The sequence below is a fragment of the Monodelphis domestica genome, chromosome 3, assembly GCF_027887165.1.
Source record: "Monodelphis domestica isolate mMonDom1 chromosome 3, mMonDom1.pri, whole genome shotgun sequence".
NCBI classification, from domain to species: Eukaryota; Metazoa; Chordata; class Mammalia; order Didelphimorphia; family Didelphidae; genus Monodelphis; species Monodelphis domestica.
In genome coordinates this window covers 68,933,343-68,952,832 of record NC_077229.1, presented here as the reverse complement: position 1 = coordinate 68,952,832, position 19,490 = coordinate 68,933,343, and the positions used below count along the sequence as shown (strand labels likewise).

The following is a 19,490-nucleotide window of genomic DNA, read 5'->3' as shown; positions in this document are numbered from 1 at the left end:
GGATGGCCTGTTGTCCACCCCGTAGTTCAGTATTTTAAGCATCAATTTCCATTGGAGTATTTAGTGACCTAGCCCAACACCTTTGCATATAGTAATAGTTCCATAAATGTTCCTTCACTGGTAAGTAGACCATGCCTACAAATTAACTTCTTTGTATTATTTCCTAATTTCATTTGGCTCGGCCATCTTTCCCCTATCCCCTCTCTATTCTTAGACCCATATTTCTTTGTTTTTGCTTACCTAATTTTCTATGATGTTATGACCCAGACTTTTCCATGCTTCTTCCTGGGAAGAAGTTATCTTTTCCCTGAGATATAATGAGCCATCCCATATCTGGAAATGAAGCAATCAAGGAGACCTTTGTTGGAGTAGAAATTTATGTTCTGCTTGAAGTGCAACAGACTCCTGATCTGGACCCTTTCTTCTTCCTTCTAGCACCAGCCCTGATAGTTTTACTACCTGATTGCCTAATCCTAATGGCCCCAGATTTCTCTCCTCAGATTTTTGTCTTTCCTCACATGGTGCATCTCTTTCTCTTTCTCTGTAGGTTACAATCATTTGGCCGTGGCCCCAACCAAAATGCGTGAGTGTCTCTATTGGAAAGGGAATAGTTACTTCATTTTACCCTTCATCTTCAAGACTGATTGGATTTCCTGGTGATAATGACAATAATACCATTCATATATTATTTAATATGTTATTTCATTTGATCCTCAATAAAACCCTGGGAGGTGGGTGTTATTGATTTCTGAATTTTCCATATGAGGAAACTGAGACCGAGAGACATTAATTTCAGCTAGCAAGTACAGGAGGCAAAGTTCAAACTCAGGTCTTCCAAACTCCCAAATCCAGCACCCAATTTACTCTGCTCTCCTTAATTTCAAGCCTCTCATTCTCTTTGAGCCCCAGTTTTCCTCATCTGGAGAAGGAAGGAATTGTATTAAACAGCCACTGAGGTCTATTTCAGCTCTATATTTATGACCCTAACCTTCCTATTAAGCCAGGAGAATAAGGAGAGCATGTAGTTTCCTAAAGATCGGAGCAGAAAAAGAGTGGATTGTTTCATACACTTAGTGTCTCTTTTTCTCATTCTCTTTTTCCCATGCTGAAAGCTTCCTATTCTCTCATAGGATTTCAGAGATGTCTCTCCTCCATGGAACAGATCTGTCTCCCAAGTGACCAGGTCCAACAAATGGGATTCTGTTTCATTGGGTCATTCACCCCGAACTTTACTTTTCTCTTTTGCCACGTTGGGCTCACTCTCCCATGTTGTCCACTTTTTGGATTCCGGGTTATAATGAATGAAGTCCAGTCCTACGCAGTGTTAATAAGTATGTTCATACTCATTTGAATCCTGGGTTCATTCCCCTATTTGACAAGTGGAGTTAGGCCCCAATGTGACTGTGTGAGCTAGTCAAAGACCTTATTATCCAAGCCCCTGATCCTGAATGACATCCTGCAGAAGTGATGAGGAAGGAATCCAAGAAGTGGCCTTCGCAGCTTTGGGGAAGTAGTGAGAAAGACTTCGGACACAGCAGGAAGCCTTTTAATGGATGTTAAATGACCACTTTTCTAGGATGTTCTTCAGCCACATGTGTTTTGAGCAGCCTTACAGCTTTGAAATTATACAATTTGGTGATTCTGTGAAGAAAAGACTCTAGTTAAGGAAAGGGGACTCCAGATCTTTCTAGACCCTCTTGCCTCAGAGCCATGGCCTTTTGCTCTAATATTTCCTCTTCTTTTACTATAAATTGGATGGAGATGACAAGATAAACTATCTTCAAAGTCAGTAAATTACTCAACAAACATGTGTTAAGCTCCAACTATGTATCAGCTACTCTGTCAGGTGATGGGGGTGTAGAGTCAAAATGAAAGGAAGCAATCCTTTCTCTAAAAGCATTCACATTTTATTGTGAGGGATGACATCTATATGAGCATTGATGGGTGTGTATGATACACACACTTATGTAGCCCAAATTCAAAAGTCAATTCAAGGTTGATGGAAGAGTGTTAGCAGTTGGTAATAATCAGAAAGGAATCCCTTGCAAGGTGGTCTTGAAGGAAGAAAGAGAGATTCTATTGAAGAGGTGAGGAGCAGTGCATTCTAGGCATGAGTTGGGGTCAATGAAAAACAATGGAGATGAGAAATATAGTACCCTATGTGAGGAACAGAGAGAGTCTTGTTTGGCTAGACCATAGGGTGTGGGAAGGAGAATAGGGCATCACAAGGCAAAAGGTGGTCGTTTAGGGCCAAGTTGCTAAGGGTGCAAAAATGATTCTGGAGTCAGCAAATCTGGGATCAAATCCTGCCTCTGACATTTATGACCACTGTGGCCTTAGGCAAGTCATGAGAACTCTCTAGGTCTCCATTTCCTCTTCTATAACATGAGGATGTTGGACTTGATAGACTGAGAGCCCATCTTGCTCCAGAATGTATTCTATTTTATTCTAGAGGTGATAGAGAACCACTGGAGCTAACTGAATAAGTACATGACATGGCTAGATCTTTACTTAAGGGGGCATGATAGAGAGCAAGGATACTGGCAAGTCACAAGCTCACCTCAGCACTATGGAACAGAGGAGGAGGAGGAGGATAAGGAGGAGGATTCACAGGTTGGAAGTATTTCTGTCAGTCATAGACCAGGCACCTCAGCTCCTTTTCTTATGCCAACCTTCCTCACAGGAGCTTGGGCATCCAGCAAAGGCACTGGATCCCATGGATTAAATCATTTGGTGAACTAGTGCATATTGAATTCCTCTCCTATAGGGCCCTGAGTTTGTACAGAGCATCCACAACTGCTCTGAGTTCTCTGCTTTTAGGTACAAGAAATTTCTGCCCATCTTGAAACATTTTCCTTTTTTTCCGGTTTTAGCACCAGACCCAGCAGTAGCACCTGGTTGTCCCCTGTGGGCCACAGAGCCTGGAGGCTCCCAAGGTAAGGAAGAGAGGTTGATTCTGTGTTCTGGCAGTGGGGTCAAACTAGATACAGATTCCTGTGCATTTCATATTGGCTAAAAAACTACAGATTAGCATTACCTATGTTAGCTACTGTAATCCCTTTATCTTGTTAAATATTTCCCAATTGTATTTTATTCTTATTCTGCCACACAGAGGACTTTGTGGGCCTCAATGTGGGCTATGAATGTGGCACCTCTGGGGGCCTATTCCCAAATGGAAAGTGGGCAAAATATATGCTGTTTAAAAGAAGAATGGGCCCCAGGCCTTTCAGAGGTGATGTCTTTCTAAGAAATAGGCACTTTCCAAACAAGGAAAGGGCAGAGCTGAGGTTGCATATCATCTAGAAGCCCTAAGTCATAAAGACCAGAGATTTAAGTTTTGAAAATTTAGTTTCTACCATTGAAGGATGTTCTCTGTGGGAATTTGGAATAAATCCCTCTGTTCCTATTTGAACAATAAGGAAACTATAGCTGATTTAGGTAGGAATTCCCTGCCCTGATGGGTTTTTGCCACAAGGATCCTTCACCCCCAGGTCCCTGTAGTGTCAGGGGCGGGGGAGCACAGGACTGATCCTGCCCCCTTTGACTTAGGATTTCCAAATCATGTTCACCACCAAGGCAAAGGAGTCTGGTGAGGAACCTCATAATCATATGATGTGAAGGAGCTAGTGTTGTCTAACTTATAGAAAAGACGAAAGGAAGATATGATAACTGCTTCCAAGCTTTTGTAGGAGTGTCACATGGAACAGAGATTAGGCTTCTCATTATGTCCCAGAACAAGAAATCTAAATTGTAAATATGTAAATTATGGCTTGAGATTAGGAAAAACATCCTAACAGTAAGTGCTGTCCCAAAGTGGAATAGGCTGCCTCGAGGAGTAGTGGCTGCTCCTTCACTGAGGACCATAAAGCATTGGTGAATGTTCATTTGTTGAGATCATTGTGGAGGGGTTTGTTCCTCAGATAGAGAACAGACAAGATGGCCTCTGACATTCCTTACAATTTTAATACCGTCCAAGCCAAGAGATATCTTGTCTCCCTGTGTCATAGCTAGTTTCCCATCTTATAACATTCAGAGCTGATGCTATTAACTATCTTTCATTACAACTGTTTTTCCAATAGCTTCTGTGCTAACCACGTCCCCTTTAGTCACATCCCCTCCAGCTCCATCCCCAGCACCAACAGCTTTCTCAAGCACAACAGGTTCAAAGACACTGGATCTCTGGGTTATATCCTGGAAATTGTGCCATGCTTTACTCTGGGATTAGAGCTCAAGAGACATAGAGCAAGGGGGAAATTGGAAGACTGGGCAAGGCTGCTTTATGGGATGCATCAGCAGGTCTAGGATGTGAGGTTTTCATTCTAGGGCTGGGGTAGGTGGAGAGGGAATGGAATGCTGAAAGAACAATCAAACACAGGGTGTTAGTGGGTGTGCTGACTGGATATCCAGGATTGAAGTATTGGTATTCCTCTCCCTTTTTGGCCACAGCTGCTAGTTTAAGCTTCCAGGCTTTCACCACCATTCCCGAGGTGCTGTACACAGAAGATATACATCTTTCTGGATCTGACAAGTTCAACTTCACCAAAAGAACCCTGCAGCAGTGAGTCTGCCCAATCCCTTCCTCATACCCCAAAAAGTCTGCTTTGTTGTGAATCTCCCCTTACCCTTGTATTCTCAGGAAATTCATTCCTGTTTTGGGGGTATGGTTTAGAACAAATTTTCTAAGATAAATATTCAATCCAGTGGGGATCTTGGTTTAAACTAAGCTCTCATTTATAGACATAATGGAAGCAATTCAGCCATACTTCAGGCAAACCAAAGGCCTTTCCCACAGCCTGAAGGCTATTCAGTTTCTATGTCTCTGTATCTGGGGTTCCTGTCATTATTCTTGCTATGTTTCTGTGTCACCATCAACATTTTTTTCCCAGACCTTTGAAGAATGGCTCAGAAACTGGAGTGAGTTGCCTGTACACACACAAGAGAAACCAAAGAAGCTCATTCAGAGACCAAGAGAAGGTTTATTGGGATGCAAAAAGAGAATTTCACTAAGCTGGGCTTTTCCTCCTCCCTTGAAAGAGACAGTCTACTCAATGATGAGGAGCACAACAGAATCCCCAGCCTTTTCCTCTATCCTCATGCTACTTTCCCCTCCTCCTGCTAAATTTCCATTCTGATTCTGACCTTAATATTCTCTCAAAGAATCATTACTTCTCAATACCCTTTTATTACACCAACCACAGAAAATAAACCCTACCCCTATCTACTTTCCTGTATTTTCTTTCATTTGGGATTTTCTGGGTTATTGTATTTTAGGTGCAAAAACAGAGACATCTCAGTTTCCTATTCTTTTTTTTTAATATTTTATTTGATCATTTCCAAGCATTATTGATTAAAGACATAGATCATTTTCTTTTCCTCCCCCTCCCCCACCCCCTATAGCCGACGCGTAAATCCACTGGGCATTACATGTTTTCTTGGTTTGAACCCATTGCTATGTTGATAATATTTGCATTAGAGTTTTCATTTAGAGTCTCTCCTCTGTCATGTCCCCTCAACCGCTGTATTCAGGCAGTTGCTTTTCCTCGGTGTTTCTACTCCCACAATTTATCCTCTGCTTATGGTGTTTTTTTTTTCTCCTAGATCCATGCAAATTGTTCAGGGACATTACACCACCACTAATGGAGAAGTCCATTACGTTCGATTATACCACAGTGTATTAGTCTCTGTGTACAATGTTCTCCTGGTTCTGCTCCTCTTGCTCTGCATCACTTCCTGGAGGTTGTTCCAGTCTCCATGGAACTCCTCCACTTTATTATTCCTTTAAGCACAATAGTATTTCATCACCAACATATACCACAATTTGCTCAGCCATTCCCCAATTGATGGGCATCTCCTCGTTTTCCCGTTTTTGGCCACCACAAAGAGTGCAGCTATGAATATTTTTGTACAAGTGTTTTTGTCCATTATCTCTTTGGGGTACAGACCCAGCAGTGCTATGGCTGGATGAAAGGGTAGATATTCTTTTGTCGCCCTTTGGGCATAGTTCCAAATTGCCCTCCAGAATGATTGGATCTGTTCACAACTCCACCAGCAATGGATTAATGTCCCTACTTTGTCACATCCCCTCTAGCATTCATTACTTTCCTTTGCTGTTATGTTAGCCTATCTGCTAGGTGTGAGGTGATACATCAGAGTTGTTTTGATTTGCATCTCTCTGATTATAAGAGATTTAGAACACTTCTTCATGTGCTTATTAATAGTTTTGATTTCTTTATCTGAGAACTGCCTATCCATGTCCCTTGTCCATTTATCAATTGGAGAATGGCTTGATTTTTTGTACATCAGTTTCCTATTCTATTCAATGCTTTTGCTTTTATTTTTTAAAGTCCCTTATCTTTTGTCTTAAACTTGAAACTAAGTATCACCTCCAAGGAAAAAGAGCTGTAAGGTGGGGGGAGGAAGAGGCTAATCATTTGGGATTATATGATTAATGGGGAGACACAGCAAGGATGTGTCTGAAGCCAGACCTGAGCCCAAGACTTTTAAATCTCAAGACCTGGCTCTCTATCCACTGATTCATTTAGCTGCCTCTATTCAATGTTGTTAAATATAATTTGCAATTTCCGGGTCCAGAGCCAAGATGGCAGAGTAGAAGCAGGAAAGCTCAAAGCTACCATGAGAATCCTCTCCAACCAATGTACATTAGAAGGGAGGATAAGGGTGATGATTTGCAATGCTTAAACTTTCCTCTCATCATAACTGACTCAGAGAGGGAATAATTACCATAATCATCAGGGTACAGAATCATATGTTATTGTATAGAAAAGTAGGAGGGGGGGACTCTGATTAGGAAAGAGGGATGGTAGTAGGAGAGAGGGGAAAGTAAGGGGGAGATAAAAAGCAAGACTCTGGTGAAGTGAGAGGGAAAGGAAAAAGAACAGAAAGGGGTATTATAATATTAAATAGGTGGTCACCAGGGATTTAATTCCAAAATCTCAAAATGAATTAGTAAAGTGTAATTTATGATAGTTTATTTTTACAATAGAGGGAAGATATTGAAGAAGAGAGAAAAGGGGAGAGACAAAGAAAGAGAGTGAGAGAGATAGAGAGAGTGATAGACAGAGACAGAGACAGAGGGAGAGAGAGAGAGCTAGAGCTCCAGTTTCCTCTGAACCACTTAGAAATTCTAAGGCACCAGTCAGGGGAAAGGTGTCTCAAGACAATAGGCCTTTCATGGAGGTTCATACCTCCAGGAAGGACAAGGAAGATGTCAGCCTAGACACTCACCACTGTGACTGTCTAAAAGGAAAGTAGTCTGAAGTCTCCTGCACAAGCTCCTCCACGGGTCCAGTTCCACAGCCAAGTGTCTTCACTCCAAGTCTGACTGTTTATCTTCCAGTCTCTCCTGAAGTGTCTGTCTTCCCTCCAGCTCCACGTGACTTTCTTCACTCCAACTTCAAGGGACTGTCTCTGTGTGTCTCTTTTTCCACTATTTTAAAGACATTTTTCTGCTGTGTAGCTTCCCCTAATTTTTATGTCTACCAATCACAGCCAATGCTCCACACCAGAACTGCCCACTCTTTCACATGTGGGTCACAGACCTCCCATTCAATGTATGAAATGGGTGTTCACAACTTTCGTGGTTAATTCACACCTTTTTTGGTTAAAATGAAAAATGGGTAGATCTAATTTAAGAACTTAGTTTACACTTTGGGGATTAAAATCTAAAAATAAACAGGTGATTACAATGTAATCTTCACTATCAAGGAACAGCTAAGTACCTCCATTGTTGCAATTTGGGGAGAGCCAAATCCAATCTTCACAAGGGAAATCAAGATGGAAGGGAATATACAGTTGGTAATCATAACTGTGAATGTGAATTGCCTTGAATTTACCCATAAAACAGAAATGGATTTTAGAGTGGATTAAAAACCAGAATCCTACTATATGTTGTTTACAAGAAATGCATTAGAGACAGGATAACCCATTTAGATTAAAGGAAGGGACTGGAGCAGAATTTATTGTATATCTAAAGTAAAAAAAAAAGTAGCAATCATGGTTTTTTAGACAAAAACTAAAGTAAAATAGATCTTATAAAAAGAGACAAGGAAGGAGATTACATCTTGTTAAAAGGTACTATAAACAATCAAGTAATATCAATACTAAATATATATGTGTATATATATATATACTGATTGGTAAGTTTTGTATGGGCCTTTATGATTGATTTGTGTGTTGGCTTCATGAGAATAAGTTTCTGTGAGTGGGAAAGTTCTTGACTTCGTTTGTAGCTGCAGTTTTGCCTGGAATTATGTACCTAAATAAAAGCTAACCCATGATAGTCTTTTGGCGTTGGATTTGAGGGTCTGATCTTTTGGTGATGTTTTAGAGAATTAAGGTACAGGTGTTTTACTCTTGCATTATTCCTTCTGAGACCAGGGAATTCCATAGGTAAGGGATATTGATGAGAGGTTATGCAAAGAGTGGGCAATCACATCTTGCCAAGGGCTACTCTGAGGCCTCCTTAGCTACCACTCCTGACTCTGTCAAGGGGTCCTAGGGCCTGATGGCTCTCAGCAAGTAGACTTTCATGCCCAGATTGTAAATTCAGCCCCCAGAGCATGAGGTCTTGGTCAGAGCTGGGTGAGGGTCTTTGCATTAGGAATCCATAAAATACTTTTATCTGTACTCATGCAGTGGACATTGCCATTAGGGAGATGTCTCCTTCCTCAATGGGAAAGAATAAAGACTGCAAAATCTACTATGTACTCTTTGACTCCAGATTTGTAATTAAAATTTGTGTGTGGTCATTTTATTTCATCCTACACTCCAGAAAGAGAACAAATTTAAAAGTCCTTATTTAAAGACTAAATTGGAAATTCTAAAAAAAGGAGAAATGAATAAAAGCAAAAGTAAGAGAAATATTGAACCAATAAATAAAAGTAGAAGGTGGTTTTATGAAAAAAAAAACAGTGTTGGTTAATTTGATTTAAAAAAAGGAAAGAAGAATATCAAATAATCAGTATCAAAATTGAAAAGGGTAAAATCATAACCAATGAAGAGGAAATTAAAGCTATCATTAGGAGCTATGGTAGTGTTGGTCTCTCAGTAACCGAGGATGACGATTGTCTTTGTGTGCTTTTATCTATGATAGATGAGTGTGCACAAAGACACTTGTGTGTGAAAAGTCCATGTACAGAGACAGTCCCACTCTCTTGGCATTGGAAGCCTGGGTCTAGTGGCACGAAAAGTTGTTACACCTAGAGACTTCCTCAGCTGCATTGGATGGCCGTTTTGTCTTTTGTGCTCCAACACACCCTAAGCACTCCACAGTGCTTTGCTGTGTCGCCTTCTCAGCCATTGAAACTTCTTATTGGTTTCTTCTGTCTGTTCAGCCGAAGCATTCTTCACATGCTGGGTGAGCAAGGCCCTGGTTCACCAGGGGTCTATGACCCGATGGCTACACCAACAAGGTTTAGCCGGCCTGTCGAAGCCGTTGCCCGGGGTGTGGCCACTGCCGCATGCTAGCAGCTACTGGGAGCCACAAGTGAGAGCTGGGTGTCAGGTGGGGGTCAGAGGCTGGAGAGCTGCCCTAGAAGGGCACAACAAGCCCTCCATACCAGAGATACTACCCCTCTCTGAGCTCCCCATACACCCCATTAGGAGCTATAATGCCCAATTATATGCCAAGAAATCTGACAAAGTGTAATGGATGAATATTTACAAAAAGAGAAATTGCCCAGATTAGCAAAAGAGGAAGTAAAATCCTTAAACAATGATAGGGAATAGGGGAAATGGAGTGTTAATTTGGAAATAACATAGAACTATCAAATAGTCAGAAAAACCAAGTCTTTAATCAGGATAGGGATAAGTCCAGTATTTAATTCTTTATTGGTGCCACAACTTTTACAGGGTATAAACCCTGGAATCTGGGGATGTGGCACCACACTAGATGACCACTCCAAGGAACAAAAGACTTGGGGGAACCCATATGCCATTTGGGGGGAAACCAGGGTCAAGGAAAGGTGATTGACAATACAATAGCTACAAGAAAATGAGACTGTTCAAACTACATGGATAGGATACAATCAAGCCTGGGAAAGGAATCATAGCTAGAGGCTAGGTTGTAAGAGAAGGGGGCTGCTTGTGAGGGAGGCCAAAATGACCAACCTTGAAAATACAGGAAGAACTTAACAAGCTGGCTAGCCTTGGAAGTTAGTCAAACCATAAATATGCCAAACCCCAGCTGCAAGGGGTACCAGATAAAGGCCAAGAAGACCCCAAAAACATAAGAACCATAAACATGCCAAACCCCAGCTGCAGTGGGTACCAGATAAAGGCCAAGGAGACCCCAATAACATAAAATTGTCAAAGTTCCAAGGATGGTATGTCGCAGATAAGGTTCTGGAATTGGGGGGGCCATACATGCTGAAAAGTATTTAAAGCCCAGCTTCTCAACTTGTAACTCTGATGGCAGAGGTTCCCACTGGTGCGTACTAGTTCTATAATAAATGGCCTTTTTCCTTGCCTGATTGCATTGTCCGCGGTCTTCCTTGGTGGTGGGTGAAATCCTAGACCTTAACATTTGGGAGCTTGCCCGTACCCCTCCACCTTGGAACCCCCCAGACAGGAGGGCCTAAGGCACTGCCTTGGACCAGATCTTCAGGTGAGCTGAGTGTGTTGTGGCTGTGTGTGCGAATGGTGACCGAATGTGTATGGGAGAGATGAGGACCCCAGATGGGCATAAGGCTTAATGGAACATTCGTCCTTGCGGTTTGTACAAGGGTTCCTATGCCAAGCCCCAGGGCCTACCTTTTTCTAAGGCAAGAGGCTTAGCCTCGCCACGTTGGTCCAACCCTCTCACCTGTTTCTGAGTGTGGACTCCCGATTTCTGCAGTTCTGTTTCTTTCTCGAGAAAGCCAGTCAGAAAATGGAGAAAGCATCTGTGTTCAGGGAATACGGTCCTGGGCACGTCCCTAAATCGGAACTTTCAGGGTGTTTGAGGCCCCTGAGTATGGAGTTCAAATCTCCATCTGGCTGTCAGGGCCCTGAGCATGAGATTTCACATCTCTGTCAGGTACCCTGGCACTTTTCGGAATTCCAGTTCCCCCAGAACAGAGTTCAAGTTTCTGTCTAGTTTGGGAAAGGGGTTGTTGTTGAGGCACCTTTTTGGGAAGATATTGCCCCTAAGAGAGACTGGGGGACGCCCCATGATCTCTAGGTGATTTTTAGACACACTGAGGTTTTTTTGCCATGTGGAGGAGTCGGGTGGCCAGCCGCTTGCTGCCGGACCCTGACAGGTAACCGGAGACAGTTGGAGACAGCCGAAGGGACCTGGCCACTGATGAGTAATTGCTGGTATCAGGTTTCTTCTTTACTGGGGCTGGCCTGACAGGCAGAGGAAGGAAGCCAAAGGCAGTTGCTGGTGTCAGGTTTTTTCCTGATTAAAATCTAGCTGCTTTGGACAGTTGTTAACCCTTTCCTTGCAACTTCTTGGTCTCAACAATAGAAAATCAGCCTGTTTGTCAAACAGCTTGCTTAAGGTTTTACGGTCCTTACAAGTACATGCCAAGAAATTAGATCTTAAGATAAGTTCCTAGGATCGGGGTAGTTTACGTGTCCGTGTCTCTGTTGTTTGTGTTCTGGCTTTTGCTGTTTGTCTCATGTGTCTTTCTGTATTTGGATGCAGATATGTGGATGTATGGGAGAGGGTGTCCTATAGGATTCGTTGAGTCTTTGTTGTGTCTGGATTAATGGGAAAAAAAACAGGGGGGATTTTTGGATGCAGGGTCACAAAGGAGAATAGATTTTGCACCCCTGCACCCTCTGCCTGCGTTCCAACCAGGCAGGCTATGATGAAGTAACACTGTGCTTGCTCCTACAGCAGGCTTCAGGGTGGGAGAGAGAGTACAATTACCTGTTCAATGATTTTTCCCTCCTTCATCCTTTGGATGGGCCCCCAAAGGAGCGGAAGAGAGAAAATTCTGTACAGAAAAGGGAGATTCTTACTCCATAGTTAGAACTTTTCACTTAAAATTAATTCTCTGGCCTCAGACACTTCCCAGCTGTGTGACCCTGGGCAAGTCACTTGACCCCCATTGCCTAGCCCTTACCACTCTTCTGCCTTGGAGCCAATACACAGTATTGACTCCAAGACGGAAGGTAAGGGTTTAAAAAAAAATAAATAAAAAATTAATTCTCAACATCGGTGGATAGCTAATGATTTTGATATAGTACAAATGTAATGTATTACAACAAAACTCCTGATTAATGTTTTCTTTGTTAAACCTTGCAATGTATAATGATTTCAGTGAATTTGAGAATTGTGTAAATGTGATTGATAGCAAGTCTGATGCAGAGAGGAAAGTTTATTCTGTATGGACAGAAATCGCACTGACTACTTTATAGATGTAAAAGTTTTTCAGAAAAACTTATGTTGTTGAAAAGAACTTATTCTAGAATTTGAACTTGGGAATCCTTCAAATCACATTTATTTTAATGTATGTGTTGTCAGAAATAGCAGCAAGAAATTATATTACACACGAGTTTTTTTGTTTTTTTAATAGTTAATCTGCATGGGATTAATGAGATAAGTGCTAAAAATTGATATCTTACAAAAGGGGAAATTTTTAAATGATCAATGTCATATGAATTATTTTTAAACGTGCAAAATGCATAGGAAGGAATTTGTCATCTAGAAATTCATGTATGTATTCAGATGCCAAATGCTGGAAATTAGTAATGCTGAATGAATGCTAAATATGTATGCATTATATTATGAAGAGGATTAAGTTTTCCACCTAAATAGGTTAAGGGTATATGACATACATCCTGTATGCCTTTAACAAGACAAATTCAACCAGCCCTGTAATCGAGAGGGCTTGTCATGAGGATTAAATACAGTCTAGTTCCAGATATATCAGAGAGGTCAGGCTGGAATGCCAGGTAACATGTCACTAACTAGGGAAAGGTGATTAAGTACATGTGAGAGGAAATAACTTCATATCTTATAACAACTATATAAGTTAATAATTGGATTTTGGGGTGTCTGGATTCATTTTATGAAGTGCTCCATTTCAATGAGAGTAATGAATAGAGATACTAGTTGATATTATGATACAACAAATTATAAATTGGAATTTAATCAAGTATGTAGCAATATTTTGAGCTAAAAGACAACTAAAATGGAGGATCTAAGTGCTTTGTACTTCAGTTTGGTTACACATTGAAAGATAGCTAAAGAACTTAATCAAAGTTATTTGGAAGTTGTGGAGTTCAAACTAAAATTTGCTAAGAATAAATTATTATGAAAGAGGTTTGATAAATTCAAAATTTTAAATTGCAGTAAGCTAGTCACTGGTTAAAGACGGATGGGCCAGGGTTGCTAAGTAATAAAATCTAAGTCAAGGCCAGCAGCCTTGCGATAAAATTGCTCAGAAGCTATTAACCCCTTCCTTGCACCCAGGAAGGAGAAAGAAGTGCTTATAAAATTATGAACTGACATAGGGGCTTCAAAGAGTTAACAACCGCTGTGTGATAGAACTTAAAGATGAGTATATCTTAATTGTAGGAACGGAGGATTTAAGGTGCTCAAGCAAGCAAATATTGCCATCCCTGTCTGACCAAAAAAAGGTTGTTTGCAGCTGTGGAATCTTACTACAAACATTCCAGGTCCAGAATGATAAAATGAGTAGTGTAATATTTAATTGATAAAGTTACCTCATATGAGTTCTGGGATTGTTGGTTGATATTTTAATTACATTTTTGATCTGTATAAGGATATATGTGGCAAACAAGAGCCAACGAATGGGTAGGGTATTAAAAATGGCACATATGTGAAAATGCTTGCTCATAAATTTATGATTGTTATATGTTATATGAAGAATGGCTCAGAAACTGGAGTGAGTTGCCTGTACACACACAGGAGAAACCTCAGAAGCTCATTCAGAGACCAAGAGAAGGGTTACTGGGATGCAAAAAGAGCATTTCACTAAGCTGGGCTTTTCCTCCTCCCTTGAAAGAGACAGTCTACTCAATGATGAGGAGCACAACAGAATCCCCAGCCTTTTCCTCTATCCCCATGCTACTTTCCCCTCCTCCTGCTAAATTTCCATTATGATTCTGACCTTAATATTCTCTCAAAGAATCATTACTTCTCAATACCCTTTTATTACACCAACCACAGAAAATAAACCCTACCCCTATCTACTTTCCTGTATTTTCTTTCATTTGGGATTTTCTGGGTTATTGTATTTTAGGTGCAAAAACAGAGACATCTCAGTTTCCTATTCTATTCAATGCTTTTGCTTTTATTTTTTAAAGTCCCTTATCTTTTGTCTTAAACTTGAATCTAAGTATCACCTCCAAGGAAAAAGAGCTGTAAGATGGGGAGGGAAGAGGCTAATCATTTGGGATTATATGATTTATGGGGAGTCACAGCAAGGATGTTTCTGAGGACAGACCTGAGCCCAAGACTTTTCCATCTCAAGACCTGGCTCTCTATCCATTGATTCATTTAGCTGCCTCTATTCAATGTTGTTAAATATAATTTGCAATTTCTGGGTCCAAAGGCAAGATGGCAGAGTAGAAGCAAGAAAGCTCAAAGCTACCATTAGAATCCTCTCCAACCAATGTACATTAGAAGGGAGGATAAGGGTGATGATTTGCAATGCTTAAACTTTCCTCTCATTATAACTGGCTCAGAGAGGGAATAACTACCATACTCGTCAGGGTACAGAATCATATGTTACTGCATAGAAAAGTATGAGGGGGGGGACTCTGATAAGGGAAGAGGGATGATAATAGGAGAGAGGTAAAGTACGGGGGAGATAAAAAGCAAGACTCCGGTGAAGTGAGAGGGAAAGGAAAAAGAACAGAAAGTGGTGTTAAATTTAGACTGAATATAAATTGGTGGTCACCAGGGATTTAATTTCAAAATCCCAAAATGAATTAGTAAAGTAAAATGTAATTTATGGTAGTATATTTTTACAATAGAGGTAAGATATTAAGGAGGAGAGAAAAGGGGAGAGAGAAAGAAAGAGAGTGAGAGACAGAGAGACAGAGGGAGAGAGAGAGAGAGAGAGAGAGAGAGAGAGAGAGAGAGAGAGAGAGAGAGTGAGTGAGAGACAGAGACAGAGACCAAAGGAGAGAGAGAGAGCTAGAGCTCCAGTTTCCTCTGAACCAGTTAGAAATTCTAAGGCACCAGTCAGGGGCAAGGAGTCTTAAGACAATGGGCCTTTCATGGAGGTTCATACCTCCAGGAAGGACAAGGAAGGATGTCAGCCTAGACATTCACCACAGTGACTGTCTAAAAGGAAAGTAGTCTGAAGTCTCCTGCACAATCTCCTCCACGGGTCCAGTTCCACAGCCAAGTGCCTTCACTCCAAGTCTGACTGCCTATCTTCCAGTCTCTCCTCAAGTGTCTGCCTTCACTCCAACTCCAAGGGACTGTCTCTGTGTGTCTCTTTTTCCACGATTTTTTAAAATTTTAAACATTATTTTATTTGGTCATTTCCAAACATTATTCACTGGAAACAAAGATCATTTTCTTTTCCTCCCCTCCCCTGCTCCCACCACCATTCACTCTCCCATAGCCGGCAAAAGATTCCACTGGTTATCACATGTGTTCTTGACTCGAACCCATTTCCCTGTTGTTGGTATTTGCATTAGAGTGTTCATTTAGAGTCTCTCCTCAGTCATATCCCCTCAACCCCAGTAGTCAAGCAGTTGCTGTTCATCGGTGTTTTTACTCCCACAGTTTATCCTCTGCTTGTGGATAGTATTTTTTAGATCCCTGCAGATTGTTCAGGGACATTGCATTGACCCTAATGGAGAAGTCCATCACCTTCGATTGTACCAAAGTGTATACTGCAGTCTCTGTGTACAATGTTTTCTTGATTCTGCTCCTTTTGCTCTGCATCACTTCCTGGATATTGTTCCAGTGTCCATGGAATTCCTCTACTTTATTATTTCTTTTAGCACAATAGTATTCCATCACCAACATATAACACAATTTGTTCAGCCATTCCCCAATTGATGGGCATCCCCTCATTTTCCAATTTAGCCACCACAAGGAGTGCAGCTATGAATATTTTGATAGCCTTTCCTAATTCTAACCTTTTCTTCTTCGGCTCTACCTTTTAGTCCAGTGATTTACTTTGAATCAGTCCCCCTTGTCCCCTCCCTTGATGTTTCCCTTTTTAGTCCCTACCTTTTTGTTCCCTCCCCCTCCCCCCTCTCTTTCCCTCCCTTTTTGTTCTCCCTCTCCCCCTCCCCCCCTTGGTTTTCCCTTCTCCTTACCCTTGTTGGGTAAGATAGAATTCAAGATCCCAATGGATCTGGATGTTTTTCCCTCTCAGAGTTGATTTCCCTGAGATTGAGGTTTAAGTAACCCCCCCCCCTCTCTTCCTCTCCTTCTTATAGGAGTTTTCTTCCCCTCCCCTTCCCCTGTGAATCTTTGTGTGAGAACCATTATTCTATTTGGTCTTTCTTTACCCCCTATTTATACATTACATTTTCCCCACATATTAGTATACATAGGTTGATATAAATGTAGTCCTTATAGAAGAGAGTTTGAGTAAAAGAAGATAACATTTTTCCCCTTTCCTTAATATTTACCTTTTCAGGTATTCCTTGCTCTTTGATTTTCGGTGTCAAACTTTCCACAGAGCTCTGGTCTTTTCTTTGCAAAAAGTTGGAAGTCTTCCATTTTGTTGAATGCCCATACTTTCCCTTGGAATTATATAGTCAGTTTTGCTGGGTAGCTGATTCTTGGTTGGAGACCCAGCTCTCTTGCCTTTCTGAAGATCATGTTCCATGCCTTACAATCATTCAGAGTAGAACTTGCAAGGTCTTGTGTGACCCTGATTGGCATTCCTTTATATCTAAATTGTCTTTTTCTGGCTTCCTGTAGGATTTTTTCTTTTGTTTGATAGCTTTGGAATTTGGCAATTACATTCCTGGGAGTTGTCTTTTGGGGGTTTAGTGTAGAAGGTGTTCTGTGAGCTCTGTCAGTGGATGTATTGCCCCCTTGTTCTAGAATCTCTGGGCAATTTTCTTTGATTATATCTTGTATCACCATGTCCAGTTTGGTGTTTATTTCTGGCTTTTCTGGGAGTCCAATTATTCTTAAATTTTCTCTTCTCCCCCTGTTTTCCAGATCTATCACCTTGTCGGTGAGATATTTTATGTTCTCTTCTAATTTCTTGGTGTTTTGGCTTTGCTTTATTAGTTCTTGCTTTAAAGCCTGGTTTTCTTTTACAGTTTGGTCAAACTGGTTTTGTAGATGCGTGAATTTCTTTTGCATCATTTCCCACTTTTCCTCCCAGAGGGCTTCCATCTTTTTGGTCCTTTCTGATTCAAATTCTTCATGGGTTTGTGGAGAGTTTCTATTTCCTTTGGAAGATTTTGGAGAATTTTCTTGTATATCTTCTTCTATCTGCTCTGTATTTTGTATTTTGGCTCCATAGAATGTGTCCAGAGTCGCCCCTTTCTTCTTATTTTTCTTGGTATTTTGGGGCTTCTGTGCTTCTGTGGAGTTTGTCATCTCTGAACGTGGAGGATTGGCTTTTCTTGTCTTTGTCTGGTGATCAGAGGCTTTAGTCCTGGGCAGATGTTGGTTCTATGAGCGTTCCCTGGGTTAAACTGAATATGCCTCACTGGAACTGGAATGGAAGGGTCGGACCACGAGGCCACACTCTCCCCCTGGCTCGATTTCCGGAAGTTGCCTTCAGAATCCCTGGCCGTGAGGCTGTTTCGTCGGCCTGCGGGGGGATGGGCTGCCGCTTCCCCAAGCTCCGAGAGCACAGACTTTCACTGAGACTTGGATAGCAGGATCCAGCCCGTGAGGCTGTCTTGCCCGCCCTGAGGGTTCCTGTTGTTTTGACCAGCTCTCTGCAGCGGAGGCCCCAGGCAGTAACTTTCACCCGGACTGGGACTTGGGTAGAAGACCCTGAGGGTTGTTGTTCCTCAGACCCTGCTCTCTGAGCCCGTCGGGGCTGCCGCTTCCGGGAGCCTTGGACTCTGCGCTCCTACCCCTGAGGTCCGAGGGATCTCGGGTTCTGGCTTTTAAGGGGAGCCGTACCTTTTGAACCGGGTCCAGGTCCAGGAGGAGGGTTCCCAGGGTCTGTGCTGTTGATCGTTTTGAATTTCGGCGCCTTAGGAGCTTCTAGTTTGAGATCGGTCGGGAAGGGTTTTCCGGAGATCTGAACTTCAGCTTTCTCTAAGCCGCCATCTTAACCGGAAGTCGGCAGCCTCTTTTATATCAGTATCTTTGGAAGTAATTCCTTCTGTTTAATCATGAAGGACAAGCAATTTGGACATGTTCTACCCAACTGACACCCAAAGCCCACCCATGAGGAGATATGGGAGAGGGATGAGGTAGAAGCAATCCTTCTGGGAGTGGTCAGGGTTGTTGACCATTTCTAGCTCTGGCAAGGAGGGAGAACAGATGACTCTGTGGAGGGACAGAGGTTCAGGAGGAAAGAAATATGACAGAAATCCACTGATACTGATTCCCAAGGCAATACCCTGTCACTGTTCTGAATCAAAAGATTGAGTATGGTGTACCTCTGACTTGTTGCCCTCTTTCTGCTTCTGATATGACTGAGACACAGGTCTATCTTTTAACCTTCTTTTCAGGCATTGATGCTAGTGTGGTGACTGTCACCCACAATCTAGACCAGGTGGCATTAGAAGCTTCTGGGTATCTACAAGTAAGCACTATGGAGAAGCAGGAGCCTTCTTTATGATCATTCTCCTAGGTGGTTTGGAGATGTCTAGCTTATATAGGGCACACCAAAAATCTTATTGCACTAGGAAGTTAAATTAGGTTAAGAGACTCACCCAGCACGAACCTGGGAGAGATTTTTTTTATTTTTTTAACTTTTAAACATTATTTTATTTGGTGATTTTCATACATTATTCATAGGAAACAGAAATAATTGTCTTTTCGTTCCCCAACCCCGCCACCCCTCCCCTAGCCGAAACGCGATTCCACTGGGTATCATGTGTCCTTGCTCTGAACCCATTTCCATGTTGTTGGTATTTGCATTAGAGTGTTCATTTAGAGTCTCTCCTCAATCATATTCCCTCCACTCCTGTAGTCAAGTAGTTGCTTTTCCTCTGTGTTTTTACTCCCACAGTTTGTCCTCTGCTTGAGAATAGTGTTTTTTTTTTTTCTCATAGATCCCTGCAGATTTTTCAGGGACATTGCATTGCCATTAATGGAGAAGTCCATTACGTTCGATTGTATCACAGTGCCTCAGTCTCTGTGTACAATGTTCTCCTGGTCTGCTCCTTTCATTCTGCATCACTTCCTGGAGGTTGTTCTAGTCTCCATGGAATTCCTCCACTTTATTATTCCATTTAGCACAATAGTATTCCATCACCAATATTTACCATAATTTGTTCAGCCATTCCCCAATTGAAGGGAATCCCCTCATTTTCCAATTTTTGACCACCACAAGGAGCGCAGCTATGAATATTCTTGACCTGTCTTTTTCCTTATTATCTCTTTGGGGTACAGACCCAGC

At 41.7% G+C, this 19,490-nt stretch overlaps 1 protein-coding gene and 1 long non-coding RNA gene across 2 annotated transcripts in view; both read left to right on the top strand.

The window, feature by feature from the left end:
- The window catches only part of LOC130457896 (mucin-16-like), a 55,984-nt gene extending 53,590 nt beyond the window's left edge, over positions 1-2,394 (top strand). The window contains exon 25 of the mRNA XM_056820606.1: positions 548-2,394. Within this exon, the coding sequence (XP_056676584.1) occupies positions 548-660 (113 nt within the window). The 3' untranslated portion in view covers positions 661-2,394. The remainder of the gene's footprint in view (positions 1-547) is intronic.
- Positions 2,395-2,453: 59 nt separating this feature from the next.
- On the top strand, positions 2,454-5,221 carry LOC130457930 (uncharacterized). Its single transcript, XR_008917158.1, has 3 exons — positions 2,454-2,936; positions 4,447-4,558; positions 4,887-5,221. It is a non-coding gene; the product is annotated as an uncharacterized LOC130457930 (long non-coding RNA).
- The last annotated feature ends 14,269 nt before the right edge of the window (positions 5,222-19,490 follow it).